The sequence below is a fragment of the Taurulus bubalis genome (genome assembly GCF_910589615.1).
Source record: "Taurulus bubalis genome assembly, chromosome: 1".
Classification (NCBI taxonomy): domain Eukaryota; kingdom Metazoa; phylum Chordata; class Actinopteri; order Perciformes; family Cottidae; genus Taurulus; species Taurulus bubalis.
Window position 1 is genome coordinate 870,001 of NC_136589.1, and position 15,750 is coordinate 885,750.

General features: G+C 52.7%; 1 protein-coding gene across 1 annotated transcript in view; it reads left to right on the plus strand.

Moving 5' to 3' along the window:
• Positions 1–15,750, plus strand: part of ttn.2 (titin, tandem duplicate 2) — a gene marked incomplete at its 5' end in the record, with an annotated part of 209,766 nt that overhangs the window by 134,243 nt on the left and 59,773 nt on the right. Inside the window, 37 exon segments of the mRNA XM_079224802.1 lie at positions 1–10; positions 660–1,184; positions 1,269–1,571; positions 1,831–1,987; positions 2,121–2,263; positions 2,428–2,546; positions 2,630–2,807; positions 2,934–3,218; positions 3,332–3,625; positions 3,760–4,059; positions 4,191–4,499; positions 4,588–4,814; positions 4,909–5,223; positions 5,573–5,687; positions 5,864–6,172; positions 6,265–6,446; positions 6,546–6,675; positions 6,759–6,910; positions 7,168–7,315; positions 7,399–7,619; positions 8,021–8,117; positions 8,244–8,540; positions 8,871–9,170; positions 9,305–9,619; positions 9,852–10,075; positions 10,285–10,435; positions 10,508–10,789; positions 10,871–11,173; positions 11,556–11,861; positions 12,473–12,754; positions 12,919–13,106; positions 13,497–13,608; positions 13,691–13,829; positions 14,240–14,403; positions 14,484–14,635; positions 14,733–14,889; positions 14,979–15,260. The exon segment at positions 1–10 is cut by the window's left edge and continues 293 nt beyond it. Coding sequence (XP_079080928.1) covers positions 1–10; positions 660–1,184; positions 1,269–1,571; positions 1,831–1,987; positions 2,121–2,263; positions 2,428–2,546; positions 2,630–2,807; positions 2,934–3,218; positions 3,332–3,625; positions 3,760–4,059; positions 4,191–4,499; positions 4,588–4,814; positions 4,909–5,223; positions 5,573–5,687; positions 5,864–6,172; positions 6,265–6,446; positions 6,546–6,675; positions 6,759–6,910; positions 7,168–7,315; positions 7,399–7,619; positions 8,021–8,117; positions 8,244–8,540; positions 8,871–9,170; positions 9,305–9,619; positions 9,852–10,075; positions 10,285–10,435; positions 10,508–10,789; positions 10,871–11,173; positions 11,556–11,861; positions 12,473–12,754; positions 12,919–13,106; positions 13,497–13,608; positions 13,691–13,829; positions 14,240–14,403; positions 14,484–14,635; positions 14,733–14,889; positions 14,979–15,260 — 8,173 coding nt within the window.

Genomic DNA, 15,750 nt, shown 5'->3' on the forward strand with positions numbered 1-15,750 from the left:
GACGCCATCGGTGAGAAGGCCGTGACCTCGTGACGAGTTCTGACCCCTACGGGGTTCTACAGCTCATATGACCACGATTTGAATACCAGACCCTATTGTCCTCGATCTCTAACACATCCACAACTACTTGCCTTTAAAAAACTTATTTTCAGCATAAATATGATCAAAAGTCAAGAGTCTGAGATTCCCCAAAAATGTGTTTTTTTAATCGTATTGTTCCCATCAACCACCAGAGTAATATTGCACCTCTTTAGAAAGATTACGACCTAAAGCATCGAAATCACAACAAACACATCAACAAACACATTGACATGTTAGGAAGCAAAAAAAATACCTACTTTGAGCTTTCCTTGCTCCCCCCATGACAAACGGGGGATCTATGAATGATTTAGTGAAACGTTAGAATCGCTTAGTCATTTTAAGGAGTTAACGGAATTATTCAAACTTAACGATCTTTAAAAAAAGAAGTAACCACATCTCTTCTGTCAAGGGTTACGGTACTTTAGCAGTTTAAATGAATTAAATCAGAACTGTGGATGAGGAGATAGCTCAGTTTTAGTTTTGAAGAAAAACACACTTCTCATTTCCGAGAGGAAAAGAGCTCATGAGGTTAGAGGTTTAGTTCAGACCGAGACTCTAACCGCCGTCTTTGTTCTCAGACGCTCCCAAGGTCTTCCTGAGCGGCAGCCTGCAGTCCGGCCTCAACGTGAAGCGCGGCTGTGAGATCCGTCTGGACGCCAACGTGTCCGGCTCGCCGTACCCTCAGATCACCTGGTACTGGAACAACCAGGTGATCCGGCCCGAGGCGCTCCGCAAGAGATCCGAGAAACCCCTGAAGAAGAAGGTGAAGAAGGAAGGAGAGGTGAAGGAAGGAGAAGAGAAGAAGGAAGGAGAGGTGAAGGAAGGAGAAGAGAAGAAGGAAGGAGAGGTGAAGGAAGGAGAGGAGAAGAAGGAGGAGAAGAAGGAGGAGAAGAAGGAGGAGAAGAAGGAGGAGACGGCAGAGCCGGATGTGGAGGAGACCGACTACCCGACGATAAACGAGCGTCTGGCCATCGACAACGGCCAAAGGGGCGTGTCCTCCATCGCCATCAGGGACTCGCTGCGCGTGGACCACGGCGTCTACATGGTGAAGGTGGAGAACGACCACGGCATCGCCTCGGCGACCTGTGAGGTCAACGTGCTCGGTGAGGACTGTTCTTTCTTTTCTTTAGGGGTAAATTACAATGATTTAGACATTCCACGAGTGAACTCGTGGTTTCCGTCCTCAGATACTCCCGGGCCGCCGGTGAGCTTCACGTTCGAGGAGGTGAGGAAGAACTCCGTGGTTTGCAAGTGGAGTCCTCCTCTGGACGACGGCGGCAGCGAGATCCTCAACTACACGCTGGAGAAGAAAGACAACTCCAAGCTGGAGATCGGCTGGAGCTGCGTCACCTCCACGCTGAGGGGATGCCGCTACCTGGTGCCCAAACTCATCGAGAAGAAGGAGTACCTCTTTAGGGTCGTGGCCGAGAACAAGTTCGGCGCCGGTCCGCACTGCGTCTCCAAACCGCTCGTCGCCAAGAACCCCTTCGGTATTCATCAGTGCTCCTGTTTGTCTGCTTAAATGCACGTTTTAAATGAGTTATACTTGTTTTTGTTGGCTTACAGTGTTTGTTGGTCTCTGAAGTTTCCATCACTCCCTCCAAACCTCTACACATATATATATATATATATATATATATATATATATATATATATATATATATATATATATATATCTTGTGTTCAAAGTCCAAAAAATAGTCTACGTCAAAAGAACATCGGTCTCACTTCCATACTCGTGGTCCTCAGATCCTCCTGAGGCTCCTGAGAAGCCGGAGGTCGATGACATCACAGCTACCAGCATGCTGGTCATCTGGAACGAGCCCAACGACAACGGCAGCCCCATCCTCGGATACTGGGTGGAGCGCCGCGAGATCAACAGCTCTCACTGGACGCGTGTGAACAGGTGTGTGTGTGTGTGTGTGTGTGTGTGTGTGTGTGTGTGTGTCAGATGTGTAAGGAAAGACCAGGACACATTGCACTACTTCCCCAAACATCTCTGCTGGCGTTCTGAGCGTTCTCTTCTTCCCGGCCTGCAGGAACATCGTCTCCGACACCGAGCTGAACGTTGAAGGTCTGCTGGACGGCATGACGTACATCTTCAGGGTGGCGGCTGAAAACCAGGCCGGCCCCGGGAAGTTCAGCGTTCCCTCCGAACCCAAGACGGCCCAGGCTCCCATCCGTAAGTAAACTGTTGAACCCTTTGATCAACGTCAGTTGGTCTTCTCCATGTGGTCGTACTTTCTAAAATACTAATAGTCCAAACAGCTGATCAGAGAAATTGAAGCGTCATCAACATTATAGTCAGTCTCAGAGGTAACATCTGGGTTTATTCTGACGCTGTAGTACCTCCTGGACCTCCGATTGCCAGAGTGGTGGCATCAACTGACCACTCCATTGACGTGGAGTGGGACCCTCCAGTGGACAACGGCGGAGGAGAGATCCTGGGATACCACGTGGATAAGGTCAGACCACCACGTCTTCCTCGGCTTCAGCAGGTTCATATTCGTTAAGTCGGACAGTTCAGACTAATCGTGGTGTTCTTCAGGTCATGGCTGGAACCAAGGACTGGTCCAGGTCTACAGAGCGCCCGTGGAAGTCCAGGGCCTTCACCGTCTATGGAGTCCGTGAGGGAGCCAAGTACCTGGTCAGAGTCATCGGCTGCAACGCTGCCGGAGAAGGAACACCAGGATTCACCGAGTCGGTGTTCGTCAGGAACCCTGCAGGTCAGCCGTGAAAAACAAGACGGAGCAAAAAATAAAGATTGCTGAGGTCAACTGTTGTCTCGTACACTGATGATGGAAATATCTAATGTTTTTGTTCTGGTTTCTTTCCTTGGTTGTCCTCCACAGAGATGCCGCTGATTGAACTGGAACTGTCCGTCAGGAACGGCGTGGTCATCCGAGCCGGAGAGAACCTCCGTCTACCTGCTACCGTCACGGGAAAACCCTACCCGTCCATCACCTGGACCAAGGACGACAGCAAACCTGACGTAGACCACGTGGAGATCCTCACGGAAGGAAACGACAGCATCGTTTCAATCAAGAACATCCAGAGGAAGGACACCGGCAAATACCATATCTCTGCCTGCAACCCTAGCGGCATCAAGGGGGCTTCCACCAGAGTGGACGTCATGGGTGAGTGGAGGTCCAGGGCAGCGCTCGATGATGACACTTATCAGTTAACTTGCAATGAATTGATGCTGTGAGATAAAAATGGGCAGAGAAGGATGACATTGTTGTATCTGCAGATGTTCCCGGACCCGTCACTGACCTGAAGCCCGTCGTGGTCACTCGCAAGATGATCTTCCTGAACTGGGACGACCCAGACGACGACGGAGGCAGCGACCTGACCGGCTTCATCGTGGAGCGAAGAGACGCCAAGATGCACACGTGGAGGCAGCCGATAGAAACCGCCTCGTCCAAGTGTGAATGCGTGGGCATCATGGAGGGCCAGGAGTACATGTTCCGTGTCATCGCCAAGAACAAGTATGGGATGGGCCCGCCGGTAGAGCTGGGACTCATCAAGGCTGTCGACCCGCAGGGTGAGTCCTGAAATCACTTCCTTTTGAGAAATGAATCCCTCAATGTCTCTCTAGGTGAGCAGACCAAGGCTCCAGTTGTCTTGGTTGAAGAGGATTTGAACTTCAAAGTAATCGTTGCTTTGTTGGTTCTGCAGGTCCACCCTCATACCCCGAGAAGTTCCACTACACCGAGCGCACCAAGAACTCCATCACGCTGACGTGGAAGCCGCCTCGCAACGACGGCGGCAGCCCCGTTATCGGCTACTTTGTTGAGATGAAGAAGCAGGGCCAGCAGGCCTTTGAGCCCTGCAACGCGGAGATCTGCCCCAACATGACCCTGACTGTGGAGGGTCTGGAAGAGGACTGGATGTACGAGTTCAGGATCAAGTGTGCCAACCTGATCGGAGAGAGCGAGCCATCCATCCCGTTGCTTGTGGTCATCCAAGATGACGAAGGTGAGGTTTGGTCCTAAAAACCCTATTTTTACATTCTAGTAAGGGACCATCTTGAGATGTGTTAAAACAATCAATAGGACCTAACCATTTGGGCTGCTAATGGTTATTTGTTTTGGTCCTGTCCCTCCCAGTGTCTCCTGAGGTCCACATGCTGAAGCACTTCAAGGGCGACTGCATTACCGTGAAGAAGGGTGAGCCCATTGAGATCCCCGCCGACATCCTGGGTCTCCCCATCCCGAAGATCGAGTGGACCAAGGACGACGTGGTGATCGAGGAGTCCACCGAGGCGCTGGTGCTGGAGACGGCGGTGACCGGCAGGATGAACGCAAAGACCACTCTGTCCATCCCGGCAGCCAACAGGAGGGACCGTGGCAGCTACACCGTGACCGCCTCCAACAACATGGGGTCGGCAAAGCACACCATCTCCGTCATGGTGCTGGGTGAGTTGAAGCATGTGACTCAATCACAGGCAGAAAAGACGTGATGTGCTTCTTGCGTACTGACTTTATTCCATCCTCCTCCTCCCAGACCGACCACTTCCACCCAGGAATGTGGCGGTGTCCAACATCAGGGCGGAGTCTTGCTACCTTCGCTGGGACGCGCCGTTGGATAACGGCGGCAGCGAGCTGACCAACTACATTGTTGAGAAGAGGGACGCGATGAAGGACGAACCGGAGCCGGAGGAGGGACAGGAAGCTGCACCTGAGCCCCTGTGGGAGGTGGTCACCAACAGCATCGTCGAGAAGAAATTCGGGGTATGTCCTAATAATAATAACAATAACAGGGTTGTCACCTGATGTTAAAGCCCTGTGTTCACTCTAATGAGAACACCACCTCTCTCTCCTGCAGGTGTGGAACCTGGAGACCAACAAGTCCTACCTGTTCCGGGTCAAGGCCGAGAATCGCTACGGTAAATCTGACCCCTGCGCAACGGAGGAAGTCTTGATCACCGACCCATTCGGCCTTCCTGGCCCACCAGAGAAAACAACCATCGCAGAGTACTCCAAGACCTCCATGACCCTCACCTGGGAGCCTCCCAGAGACAACGGCGGCTCTATGATCGTCGGCTACTGGCTGGAGAAGAGGGAGAAAGGCACCGCCTACTGGGCCAAAGTCAACAAGACGCCAGTCACCAAGAGGGGCATGAAAGGATGGGAGTACCAGGTGAGCTGCTGAATGTAAAGTATTGACTCAGTGTTGACCTTTAGGAAGAACTTGGTCTGTCAGATTCCTTTTAAGATCTTCCTCTCAGCTTCAGGCCTTGAAAAAGGTTTGCAATGGACCTTTAGAATGGTCCAACAAAAACCTTCAGGATGGTTCTTTGTAGACCTTCAGCTCTGGTCTTTATCAGACCTTTGGGAAGGTCCATCACAAACCTTTAGATCATTCAGTAATAGACTTAAAATATGTTCTGTCAAAGGCCTTTTAAGAAGGTCCTTCACAGACCTTTAGGACGGGTGATCACAGTCCTTTGAGGCGGTCTGATGAATCCACTCCTCTCTCCGTCTCCCAGGTGACTCGTCTGATCGAAGGAACAGAGTACGAGTTCAGGGTTGCTGCCAGCAATTCTGCAGGAATCGGACCGTTCAGTGGACCGTCCGACTCCGCCTTTGCTGTCGATCCACTCAGTGAGTACACACATAACTATTTTTAAAGCATTGTATTATAAATAAGTCCCACATATCAAAATAAAGTAAATTCCCTGTAATAAATCGTCGTCCTTTGAGCAGATCGGTAATCTTGAACAAACCGGTTCCTATGTGTTTTGAAAGATGATTTATGTTTACTCCCCTCTCCCCTCCAGCTCCTCCCAGCATGCCTGCTGCTCCTGTGGTGGTGGACAAGACAAAGCACAGTGTGACGCTGTCCTGGAAGGCTCCAGAGAGCGACGGAGGAAGCCCCATCAAGGGCTACATCGTCCAGATCCAGGACGAGGGCTCGTCCGGGTGGATGAGCGTCAACGACAAAGACTCCCTGAACCCCACCACCGAGTTCACGATGCCAAGCCTCCGCGAGCTGAAGCGCTACCAGTTCAGGATCATCGCCGTCAACGACATCGGCGAGTCCGACCCGAGCCCCCGCACCGCCGAGGTTCTGGTGCAGGACGTCCAGCGTACGTCCTGCGTTTCCGTCTTTAGCGTCACCAAAGTGTTTGTTTACGTCTGTCTGTCCCGCGCTGACGTTCCCACCGATGTTCCTCCACAGTACCGCCGTCCATCTCCATCGACGTGTCGGTGGAAGACCTGGTGTGCATCCGTGCCGGAGACCCCTTCAGGATCCCCGCCACCATTAAGGGCCGCCCCGCTCCCAAGGTCACCTGGGACTTTGACGGCAAAGCCAAGTCGCACAAGAAGAACAAACTGCACACGCTGCCCGTGGACTCCGAGGTGAGACCAGTGACTCTTAAAAACAGCTAATATGAATAAATAACTACAAAGGTCCGTTTTCTAGACTTTAGTCTGACTTTGAACCGTGTGCGTGTCCAGGTTGAGTCCACAGACACCACGTCCATCGTGACCGTCCCCGTCAGCCTGAGGAGTCACTCGGGCCGCTACACCATCACCGCCAAGAACAAGTCTGGACAGAAGCACGTCAACGTCAGAGTCATCGTCCTCGGTAAGTGTGTTTGTGCGCCGCGTGGCGGAGCCTCCGTGTTCCTGTTGTTGGTCTCTGACTGTCGCTCTGTCCCCGTTCTGCAGACGTCCCGGGAGCCCCGAAGGACCTGAGGGTCACCGACATCACGCGCTCCACCATGAGGGTGATCTGGAAGCTCCCCGACAACGACGGAGGAGAGAGAATCAAGAGCTACTTCATCGAGAAGAAATGCGTCACGGACAAGGCCTGGACCAAGGTGAGCGCCGCTCACTCCACGTTTTAGATTTAGGCTTCTTTGATTGCTCTTTATTTAAGAAAACAATAACTTTAAAGAAAACAATAACAACTGGGCTTTCGAGAGCCGGACAGTTGTTGCAGACCGACCATGTCGTGGTCACGTTCACACACATCGCCAGTAGTTTGAAGGATTAAACATCATTAACACTAATAATGAAATATTCGTGTATATGCAAGAGTTCAACATGGCTGATGCACTGGTTGGTCTGTTCCCAGGTGAACGCAGCCTGTGCCAGCCAGGCCTACGTGGTGCCGGGTCTGCTGGAGGGTCAGGACTACCTGTTCCGGGTCCGAGCTGAGAACAGACTTGGATTCGGACCGTTCACCGTCACCACCGACCCGGTCCGGGCCGGAGACCCCATCTGTGAGTACAGACCCGCTGCTCTTCAGACCAACAGCCAAACCCACGTTCCACATGCTAACCCTCCTCTTCTTCCTCTTCCTCAGACCCCCCCGATCCCCCCACCAAGGTCAAGGTCAACCTGGTGACAAAGAACACCGTCACCCTGAGCTGGGAGCCTCCCAAGAACAACGGCGGCTCTCCAGTGAAGCATTACATCATTGAGCGCCTGAGCTGGGACACCAGCGGCAAGGAGAAGGAGACCTGGAAGACCTGCAACAAGCGGGACGTGGAGGAGCTCAGCTTCGTGGTGGAGGACCTGAAGGAGGTCTGGACCCCGTCGCTCTGCAGTGTTCATTACAACACAAGCTATTTTTACAGAGGCCGTTAGACCCGACAAATCATTAAAGCCAGGTTCCCCGCCCTGTGGGGCGCCTGTGGTGCTCTGGACCTCATAAAGTTCTATGAGTGCATCCCATGTACCCCTGAGGTCACGCAAGTCCTTAGTGGACGTTAAAATGAGACTTAAACGTGGAACAGTTCTGGTCGTCCTAAATGACCAGTTCATCAGAATGGGCCCAACATAGAACCCTGAGGAACACCAAACGTAATTGCACACTTAATATACCGATGAAACCACTGAGAAGTAAAGACTGAAGAAGCTGAGATTATGACATTATAACTTTGACCTGACTGATGGATGTTGACTGTGTTGTTGTTGATCTGCAGGGAGGAGAATACGAGTTCAGAGTCAAAGCCGTGAACGCCGCTGGACCCAGCCGCCCCTCCGCCACCGCTGGACCCCTGGTCATCAAGGACCAGACATGTATGTGGCAGCAGCTTCAGCCAATCGCAGGCGTTTTACAACACTGCTGCACCGTAGAGTGTATCATTATGTGAGCGTTCCAGGATGTCGTGTTGTGCAGGACTTAAAGCGCCCGTGTCTCTGCAGGCGCCCCCACCATCGTGCTGCGAGAGGCCATGGAGGGCGAGGAGGACTGTGACGTCAGCATCGTGGCGAAGGTCAGCGGCTGCCCCTTCCCCACGCTCACCTGGCAGAAAGCCGGCGTGGCCAAACCGGAGGAGAAGGCCGCCGTCCAGTACGACCAGCACATCAACAAACTGGTGACGCACGACAAGTGCACGCTGCTGATCCAGCAGGCCAGCCGGCTGGACAGCGCCCTCTACAGCCTGACGGCCAGCAACAGCCTGGGCACCGCCACCAAGACAATCAAGCTCGCCGTGCTGGGTGAGACACGCCGAGCACCAGGTGTGGTGCAGAATGACGTCACCCGAGCCTCGCAGGGCAGGGCGGGGTCAGATGACGTCATTCTGCACAATAACTAGAGAGAGTTTGTATTGTTGTACGGACTGCTGGGGAATCAGAACGACAGGAAGTCTCCTGGTCCTCCTCCTGAAAGACTTGTCTCTGGTCATGGGAGCTTCATTGGCTGACGGCAACAAGGATTCATTGTTACATTTTTTACTGTGAATTCGATGATACATCTGCCTGATTATGAGCCACTAATAACAGAAATTGAAGGTTTTGGTCATTGTTTATTAAATCCCCCCCCTGCAGGACCCCCCAGCGCCCCCGTCGGACCGCTCAAGTTCACCGAGGTGTTTGCGGAGCGGATCGGTCTGGCCTGGAACCCTCCCAAAGACGACGGCGGATCCAAGATCACCAACTACGTGGTGGAGAAGCGCGAGGAGAACAGGAAGTCCTGGGTCCACGTGTCCAACGACCCCAAGGAGTGCGCCTACGTGGTGACCCGGCTGACGGAGACCCACGAGTACGAGTTCAGAGTCATGGCCCAGAACAAGTTTGGAGTCGGGCCTCCGCTGGTCAGCGAGCCGGAGAAGGCCAGAAACCTCTTCAGTGAGTTCAGCTTCAGGTTCAGCGTGTAAACACTGACCGTCTCTTCGCTTTAGACTGTGTCCTATAATAAATATTAGGTTAGAGAGTAGATCAATAACGTATCGATGTCTGATATCCGCCCCGTCCTCCCTCAGCCGTCCCGGGTCAGTGCGAGAAGCCGACCGTCACGGACGTCTGTGTGGAGTCGATGACGGCCAACTGGGACGAGCCCAAGTACGACGGCGGCTCGTCCGTCACCGGCTACTTCGTGGAGAAGAAGGAGACCACCGCCAAGCGCTGGGTCCGCGTGAGCCGCGACCCGATCCGAGCGCTGCCGCTGGGCAACAACTGGGACGTGGCCGGCCTGCAGGAGGGCGCCATGTACCAGTTCAGGGTCATCGCCATGAACGCCGCCGGCTGCGGCCTGCCCAGCGTGCCCTCTGACCCCGTGCTCTGCAGAGACCCCATCAGTAAGACTCCACTTCATTATCCAGCTCTTTCACTGCAGTTCAACTTATTTAACTTGTTTGTTGCTTCTGGAAAATGACTCGGAAGTAAGAGGAAGAGGTCAGAGCTGAGAGGGTCATGTAAACATGTAAACACATGTTTACATGTTTACATGTTTACATGACCCTCTCAGCTGTGAACACACGTAAACATGTGTTATGAGGGTCATAAGTCTAACTGTCCCTGCGGTTGCAGAGCCTCCCGGGCCGCCGACCCCCAAGGTGATCGACTGGACCAGGTCCACCGTGGAGCTGGAGTGGATCCCGCCCGTCGTGGACGGCGGGTCGAAGGTCACGGGTTACATCGCCGAGTTCAAGGAGGTGAACAAAGAGGAAGAGGAGAAGAAGGCTCAGAGGAGGCTGCTGCTGAGCGGCGACGAGGAGGAGAAGGAGGAGGAGGGCGAGGAGACCTGGGAGAAGGTCAGTGAGGCCGAGTCAAGAAATGAGATTCAAGTGTTTCTTCACTGTGATGTTTGACTAGTTGAACAATAAAAGCTTCTCTGAGTCCAGGAGCTGCATGTTTTATATTTCCCGTTTTACGGACGGGGAGTAGTTGTAGTTGTAGTTGTAGTTGTAGTTGTTGTTGTTGTTGTTGTTGAGTTTCTGACCTTCCACTCGTCTCTCTGCAGGCGAAGGACACCGAGATCAGAGGAACCAAGTTCGTGGTGGCCGGTCTGAAGGAAGGCGGTCTGTACCGCTTCCGGGTCCGAGCCGTGAACGCCGCTGGAGTCGGAGAACCAGGGCTGGTGTCTGAGCTCATCGAGGCCAAAGACAGAACGAGTAAGAACCCGATCCTCTCGCCGCCTCTCTGACGATAACACATTGTATTAACCACCAAACCTCCACGTGCAGTTCCTCCTGAGATGGACCTGGACGCCTCGGTGAAGGAGAAGATCGTGGTCCACGCCGGCGCCACCATCCGCATCATCGCCTACGTGTCCGGCAAACCCGCCCCCCAGATCTCCTGGTGCCGGGACGACGCCGAGGTGCCCAAAGAGGCCGCGGTGGAGACCACGGGCATCTCCAACTCGCTGGTCATCAAGAACTGCAGACGCCAACACCAGGGCATCTACACGCTGACCGCCAAGAACGAGGGCGGCGAGCGCAAGAAGGCCGTCATCGTGGAGGTCCTGGGTGAGTTTCTGCCGTGTGTTTGTGACGACTCGGCCGGAGGAGGGTAAACAAGATGGCTGACTTCCTGTCCGCTCCCCTCAGACGTCCCCGGCCCGGTCGGCCTTCCCTTCGCCGGAGAGAATCTGACCAACGACTCGTGCAAGCTGACCTGGTACTCCCCCGAGGACGACGGCGGCTCAGCCATCACCAACTACATCATCGAGAAGAGGGTGTCGGACCGCATGGGCTGGACCTCGGTCTCCTACACGGTGACCCGGAACAACGCCGTGGTGCAGGGGCTCCTGGACGGAAAGGGCTACTTCTTCAGGATCGCAGCCGAGAACATCATCGGCATGGGGCCGTTCATCGAGACCGACAAGATGGTTCTCATCAAGGACCCCATCTGTGAGTTGGCCCCCGAACCACTGGAAGATCTATCTATCTCTCTCTCTATATATATATAGATATATCCTCTAGGGTTGGACCAACCTCAGCTCACCCCAATCAATTATACTTTGCCGTCAGATTCATCAAGAAGGAAATACTCCTGGTTTATATCCCAGAATCACCAATTATGAACGTGTAGGAGACGTTGAAGCCGTACAATCGGCCTCTTCATCAGAAAACAACGTGTTAACATGTTAAAAAAACACTTTTAAATGAATGAATATCAGTTACTCTCGTAAAGTATTTAAATCTAAACCCGTAGAGACGTGACTGTGTAAATGTTGACTCAGAAAGGGGCGTGTCCTTTTAAAACGTGTCATCACGCCTGTCTGTCCTCCAGCCGTCCCGGAGCGTCCGGAGGACCTGATCATCACCGCCGTGACCAAGGACTCCCTGTCGGTCGCCTGGCGAGCGCCCAAGTACGACGGCGGCGCCGCGGTGACGGAGTACGTCCTGGAGGCCCGCATGCTGGGCCGGGACAGCTTCACGCGAGCCGGCGCCGACACCAAGCTGATGGACAGGAAGTTCACGCTGACGGGGCTGAAGGACGGCTCCAGCCACGAGTTCAGAGTCTCCGCCGTCAACCAGGTGGGGCGAGGAAAACCGTCCTTCGCCACCAAACCGGTGCAGTGCAAAGACGAGCTCGGTGAGTGAGGCCTCGGCCGTTCTGTGTTAGAAGCTCACGGATGATTCAACGCCATGAAACTGTACACCTCTTTCCCTGTTTGAGTCGTCGTATGAACCACAAATGAACACTTGTGTTTATGGTATGCATTTGTTCAGCAAAGTCTTGGGGAAAAATGTAAAAGATATTGTGACCATGACTGTGAACATCCAGCATGATGAGCAAGGTGGATCAAAGGAGTCCTTGAGAGTTGCAGAGTTTTAGAAACAGTAATGTTCTGTGCAGCTTTTTAGAAAGATCTAATTTGATCTATTATTTTTTGTCATTTTATTTTATTGGTAGTGCATCAATCAGACATTTACAGATGTTTTTCAGACAATTGACTTTTTTGATGATGCTCATATTAGTTATACACATAGAGAACAAGGGCTGAAAAACTGAATAAACAACAAAAAGAAACAGAATGAAACAAAAAAACAAAGTATAAGTAAGGAGTGATCTGTTCTCTATTGTACATTCATTGATTTATACAAATGTTACATAGCTAACCCATTTTTCCCAATATCTCAAAAGCTGTTCCAGTTTGCGGTTGACAGGTTTGGTTTCCTGAGTTAACCCTTTGATCCCCTCAGAACCGCCCACCGTGGACCTGGACTTCAGGGACACGATGATGGTGAAGGTGGGCGACGCGTGCACGCTGTCGGGGCGCTACGGCGGCAAGCCGGCCCCGGCTATCGCCTGGACCAAGAACGAGGAGGAGCTGAAGGCGGATGGCGAGGTCGCGCTCCACAGCACCGCGCGCCACCTCAGCCTCAGCATCGCCAAGGCGAAGCGGGAACACAGCGGGCGCTACTGCGTCAGCGTGGAGAACGCCGCCGGAGCGCGGACCGGGATCTGCACCGTCACCGTGGTCGGTGAGTCTCTGGTTCACGGAGAGGTGGAGGGCCAGGATTATCAGATTCTGGACAACCAGACTAGAAATGAAGGATAGGAAACCAACTGGAGAAGCATCATATTCATATTCATATTCATGCTGCAGAGTGTAAGGCTCACCTGTGTGACTTGTTCCTCCTGTCAGACCGGCCTCAGCCTCCGGAGGGCCCCGTGGACTTCAACGAGGTCTACAGGAACTACATGGTGATCTCCTGGAGCCCTCCTCTGGACGACGGAGGCTGCGCCGTCTCCAACTACATCATCGAGAAGAGAGACACCAACAGAGAGCTCTGGATGCCCGTCACCTCGTCCTGCACCAGGACCAGCTGCAAGGTGACGAGGGGCTTTAACTCATGAACTCTCCTCGTGAACATAAAAGAACAATAACATGCAAACAGACCTTTCCTACGACCTCGAGGTGCCATAACCGACTCTGTTCAACACAAGATGAGCCAGGAAAAGACAATTAAGGACAAAAAATGTATTAGTAAAGGAAGAAATGGCTCGTTAACCATGAATATGCTTCATGATCACATTCCAGATGATGACTTTATAGATAAAAATGGATACAAATCCAACGGACTTATTCAGTATAACGATGTTCACATTAAGATTAAGTTCAAAGTTCTGAAATGTTAAATAGTAAATAAGCTTCAGTCTGGAATATGGATTTAAATGGTCATCTTTGAGACGCAGTCCTCAGAACTGACTCTTTTGCTTCAGGTGCCGAAGCTGATCGAGGGTCGTGATTACATCGTCAGGATCATGGCTCAGAACATCTACGGCATCAGCGAGCCTCTGCTGTCTGCAGAGACCAAGGCCAGGGACGTCTTCAGTAAGTCCTGCCGCAGGAAGGCTCCAGGCCACGCGGAGGAGGACGAGCTGGGTCTGAACTGTGGGCTTTGTTTCCTCCACAGAGGTGCCCGACGCTCCCAAACAGCCCACAGTGAAGGAGGTCTATCACGACTCCGCCCTCATCCGCTGGGAACCTCCCGCTGACGGAGGGAAGCCCATCACAGGCTACATCGTGGAGAGGAAGGAGACCATGGCCCACAGGTACAGAAGCCCTCTCTGTGGACGTCACAGGACAAGAAACTCTTTTTAAATAAACCCTGATACCATCGTTCAAAACCAACTGAAGCCCGAACGCACCAGCAGCAGTGGGAATTAAGGTTACGGTTGTTTTTATCAGCAACCATAAGCAAGGTTGTGACCTGATCATCACTAAGTTGTTGGGTATCTACGGTAATCTGTTATAGTAGTTGATTAATCATTTAAAAGTAATGTCTTCAAATGTCCGACAGTCCAAAACACAAAGAGATTAACTTTACAAAGGTATAGAATCCTCACGTTGGAGAAGACTGCGTTCAACATGGCCGAAAGATTCCATCTCGCGTCTCCTCACAAACCCCGTAACATGAAACGTGCGTCCCAGCGGCTTGTGGATAAGCGGTTTGTGCTTCCAGGTGGGTTCGCTGCAACACGGAGAGGATCTATCCGAAGGTGGAGTACTGTGTGACGGAGCTGCTGCACCGCTGCGAGTACGAGTTCAGGGTCAGCGCTGAGAACATCGTGGGAGCCGGAGACCCGAGCCCGCCGACCAAGCCCGTCTTCGCCAAAGACCCCATCGGTGAGTCCCCGCCCACAGCAGACTTCACCTCATTGCTGTTGCTGCATCCCTCTCACGATTCCTCCGTGTCTTCGCAACAGTGAAACCCAGCCCGCCGGTGAACTTCCAGGCCATCGACTTCACCAAGGAGTCGGTGACGCTGTCCTGGCTGCCGCCCGCCGACACCGGCAGGGGAAAGATCTTTGGATACCTGCTGGAGTTCCAGAAGGCTGGAGAGGAGGAGTTCTGCAAGGTGAGGCGTTTGTCTGCTGTCCAGAGGGTTTACCTGTTGGGTTGAAGGACACCGTGACCTTTGTGATATTGACCTCTGGTCCCGCCGCTGTCCTCAGGTGAACCAGACTCCAGACTCCTGCCAGGAGACCAAGTTCAAGGTGATCAACCTGGAAGACGGTGTTATGTACAGATTCAGAGTCATGGCGGTCAACGCTGCCGGAGAGTCCGACCCGGCTAACCTGAAGGAGCCAATCAGAGTGCAGGACAGACTTGGTGAGTCATCATGATGGTTGAGTACTATTTGAACCAACGGCGCTTTAAGAAACGCTGAGTACGAATGTGCTGTGACTGTTCGCCCCCAGAGCCTCCAGAACTGATCCTGGACGCCGCAATGACCCGAGAGGTGAAGGCCTTGGCCGGCACTCACATCACCCTGATGGCCACCATCAACGGCGTCCCGTTCCCCTCCGTCAACTGGCAGAAGAACGAGGCCGAGGTGCCCACTAGGGCCGACATCGACACCAACCAGGAGGGCACCAAGCTGGAGATGAGGTTCTGTAACCGTGGAGACTGTGGAGACTACACACTAACTGTGGAGAACCCAGCCGGATCCAAGACCGCCATCTGCACTGTGCTGGTCTACGGTGAGAAATGGATCAGAGGTTTAGCTTCAGACCATGAGTGTGATTCTTTCAATCATTTTACTCATTTAGTTGATGCCCGTTTCAGAATGAGGTTTATTGCCATGTAGGTTATTCACTTAAGGATTATGGCTCGGTGTTTCCTGCATACATTCAACATATTAAGTGGAAATAAAAGTGGCGAAGTGGTGCAAAAGTCAAGAACATAAGAGGAGAAAACGTACGATAAAGATATGAATATGGATGCCCGGCCTTGTTGATCCAGTCAGAAGGAGAAACTGATTTGTGGCCGAATGTTTTGGTCCCGGTGGACTGCAGCTTTCTGCCAGAGGGTTAGGGGTTCAACGAATTCAAAGAGGGTCCACCAATACCTGCTGTGCCTCAGGGTCCTGGAGAGTAAATCCCCCTGTAAGCGTGGCAAATGATACACACTGCCCCAGTCCTTGGCAGTGGTAGCAGAGTACCAGATATTGAATCTGCCACATGAAAAGTT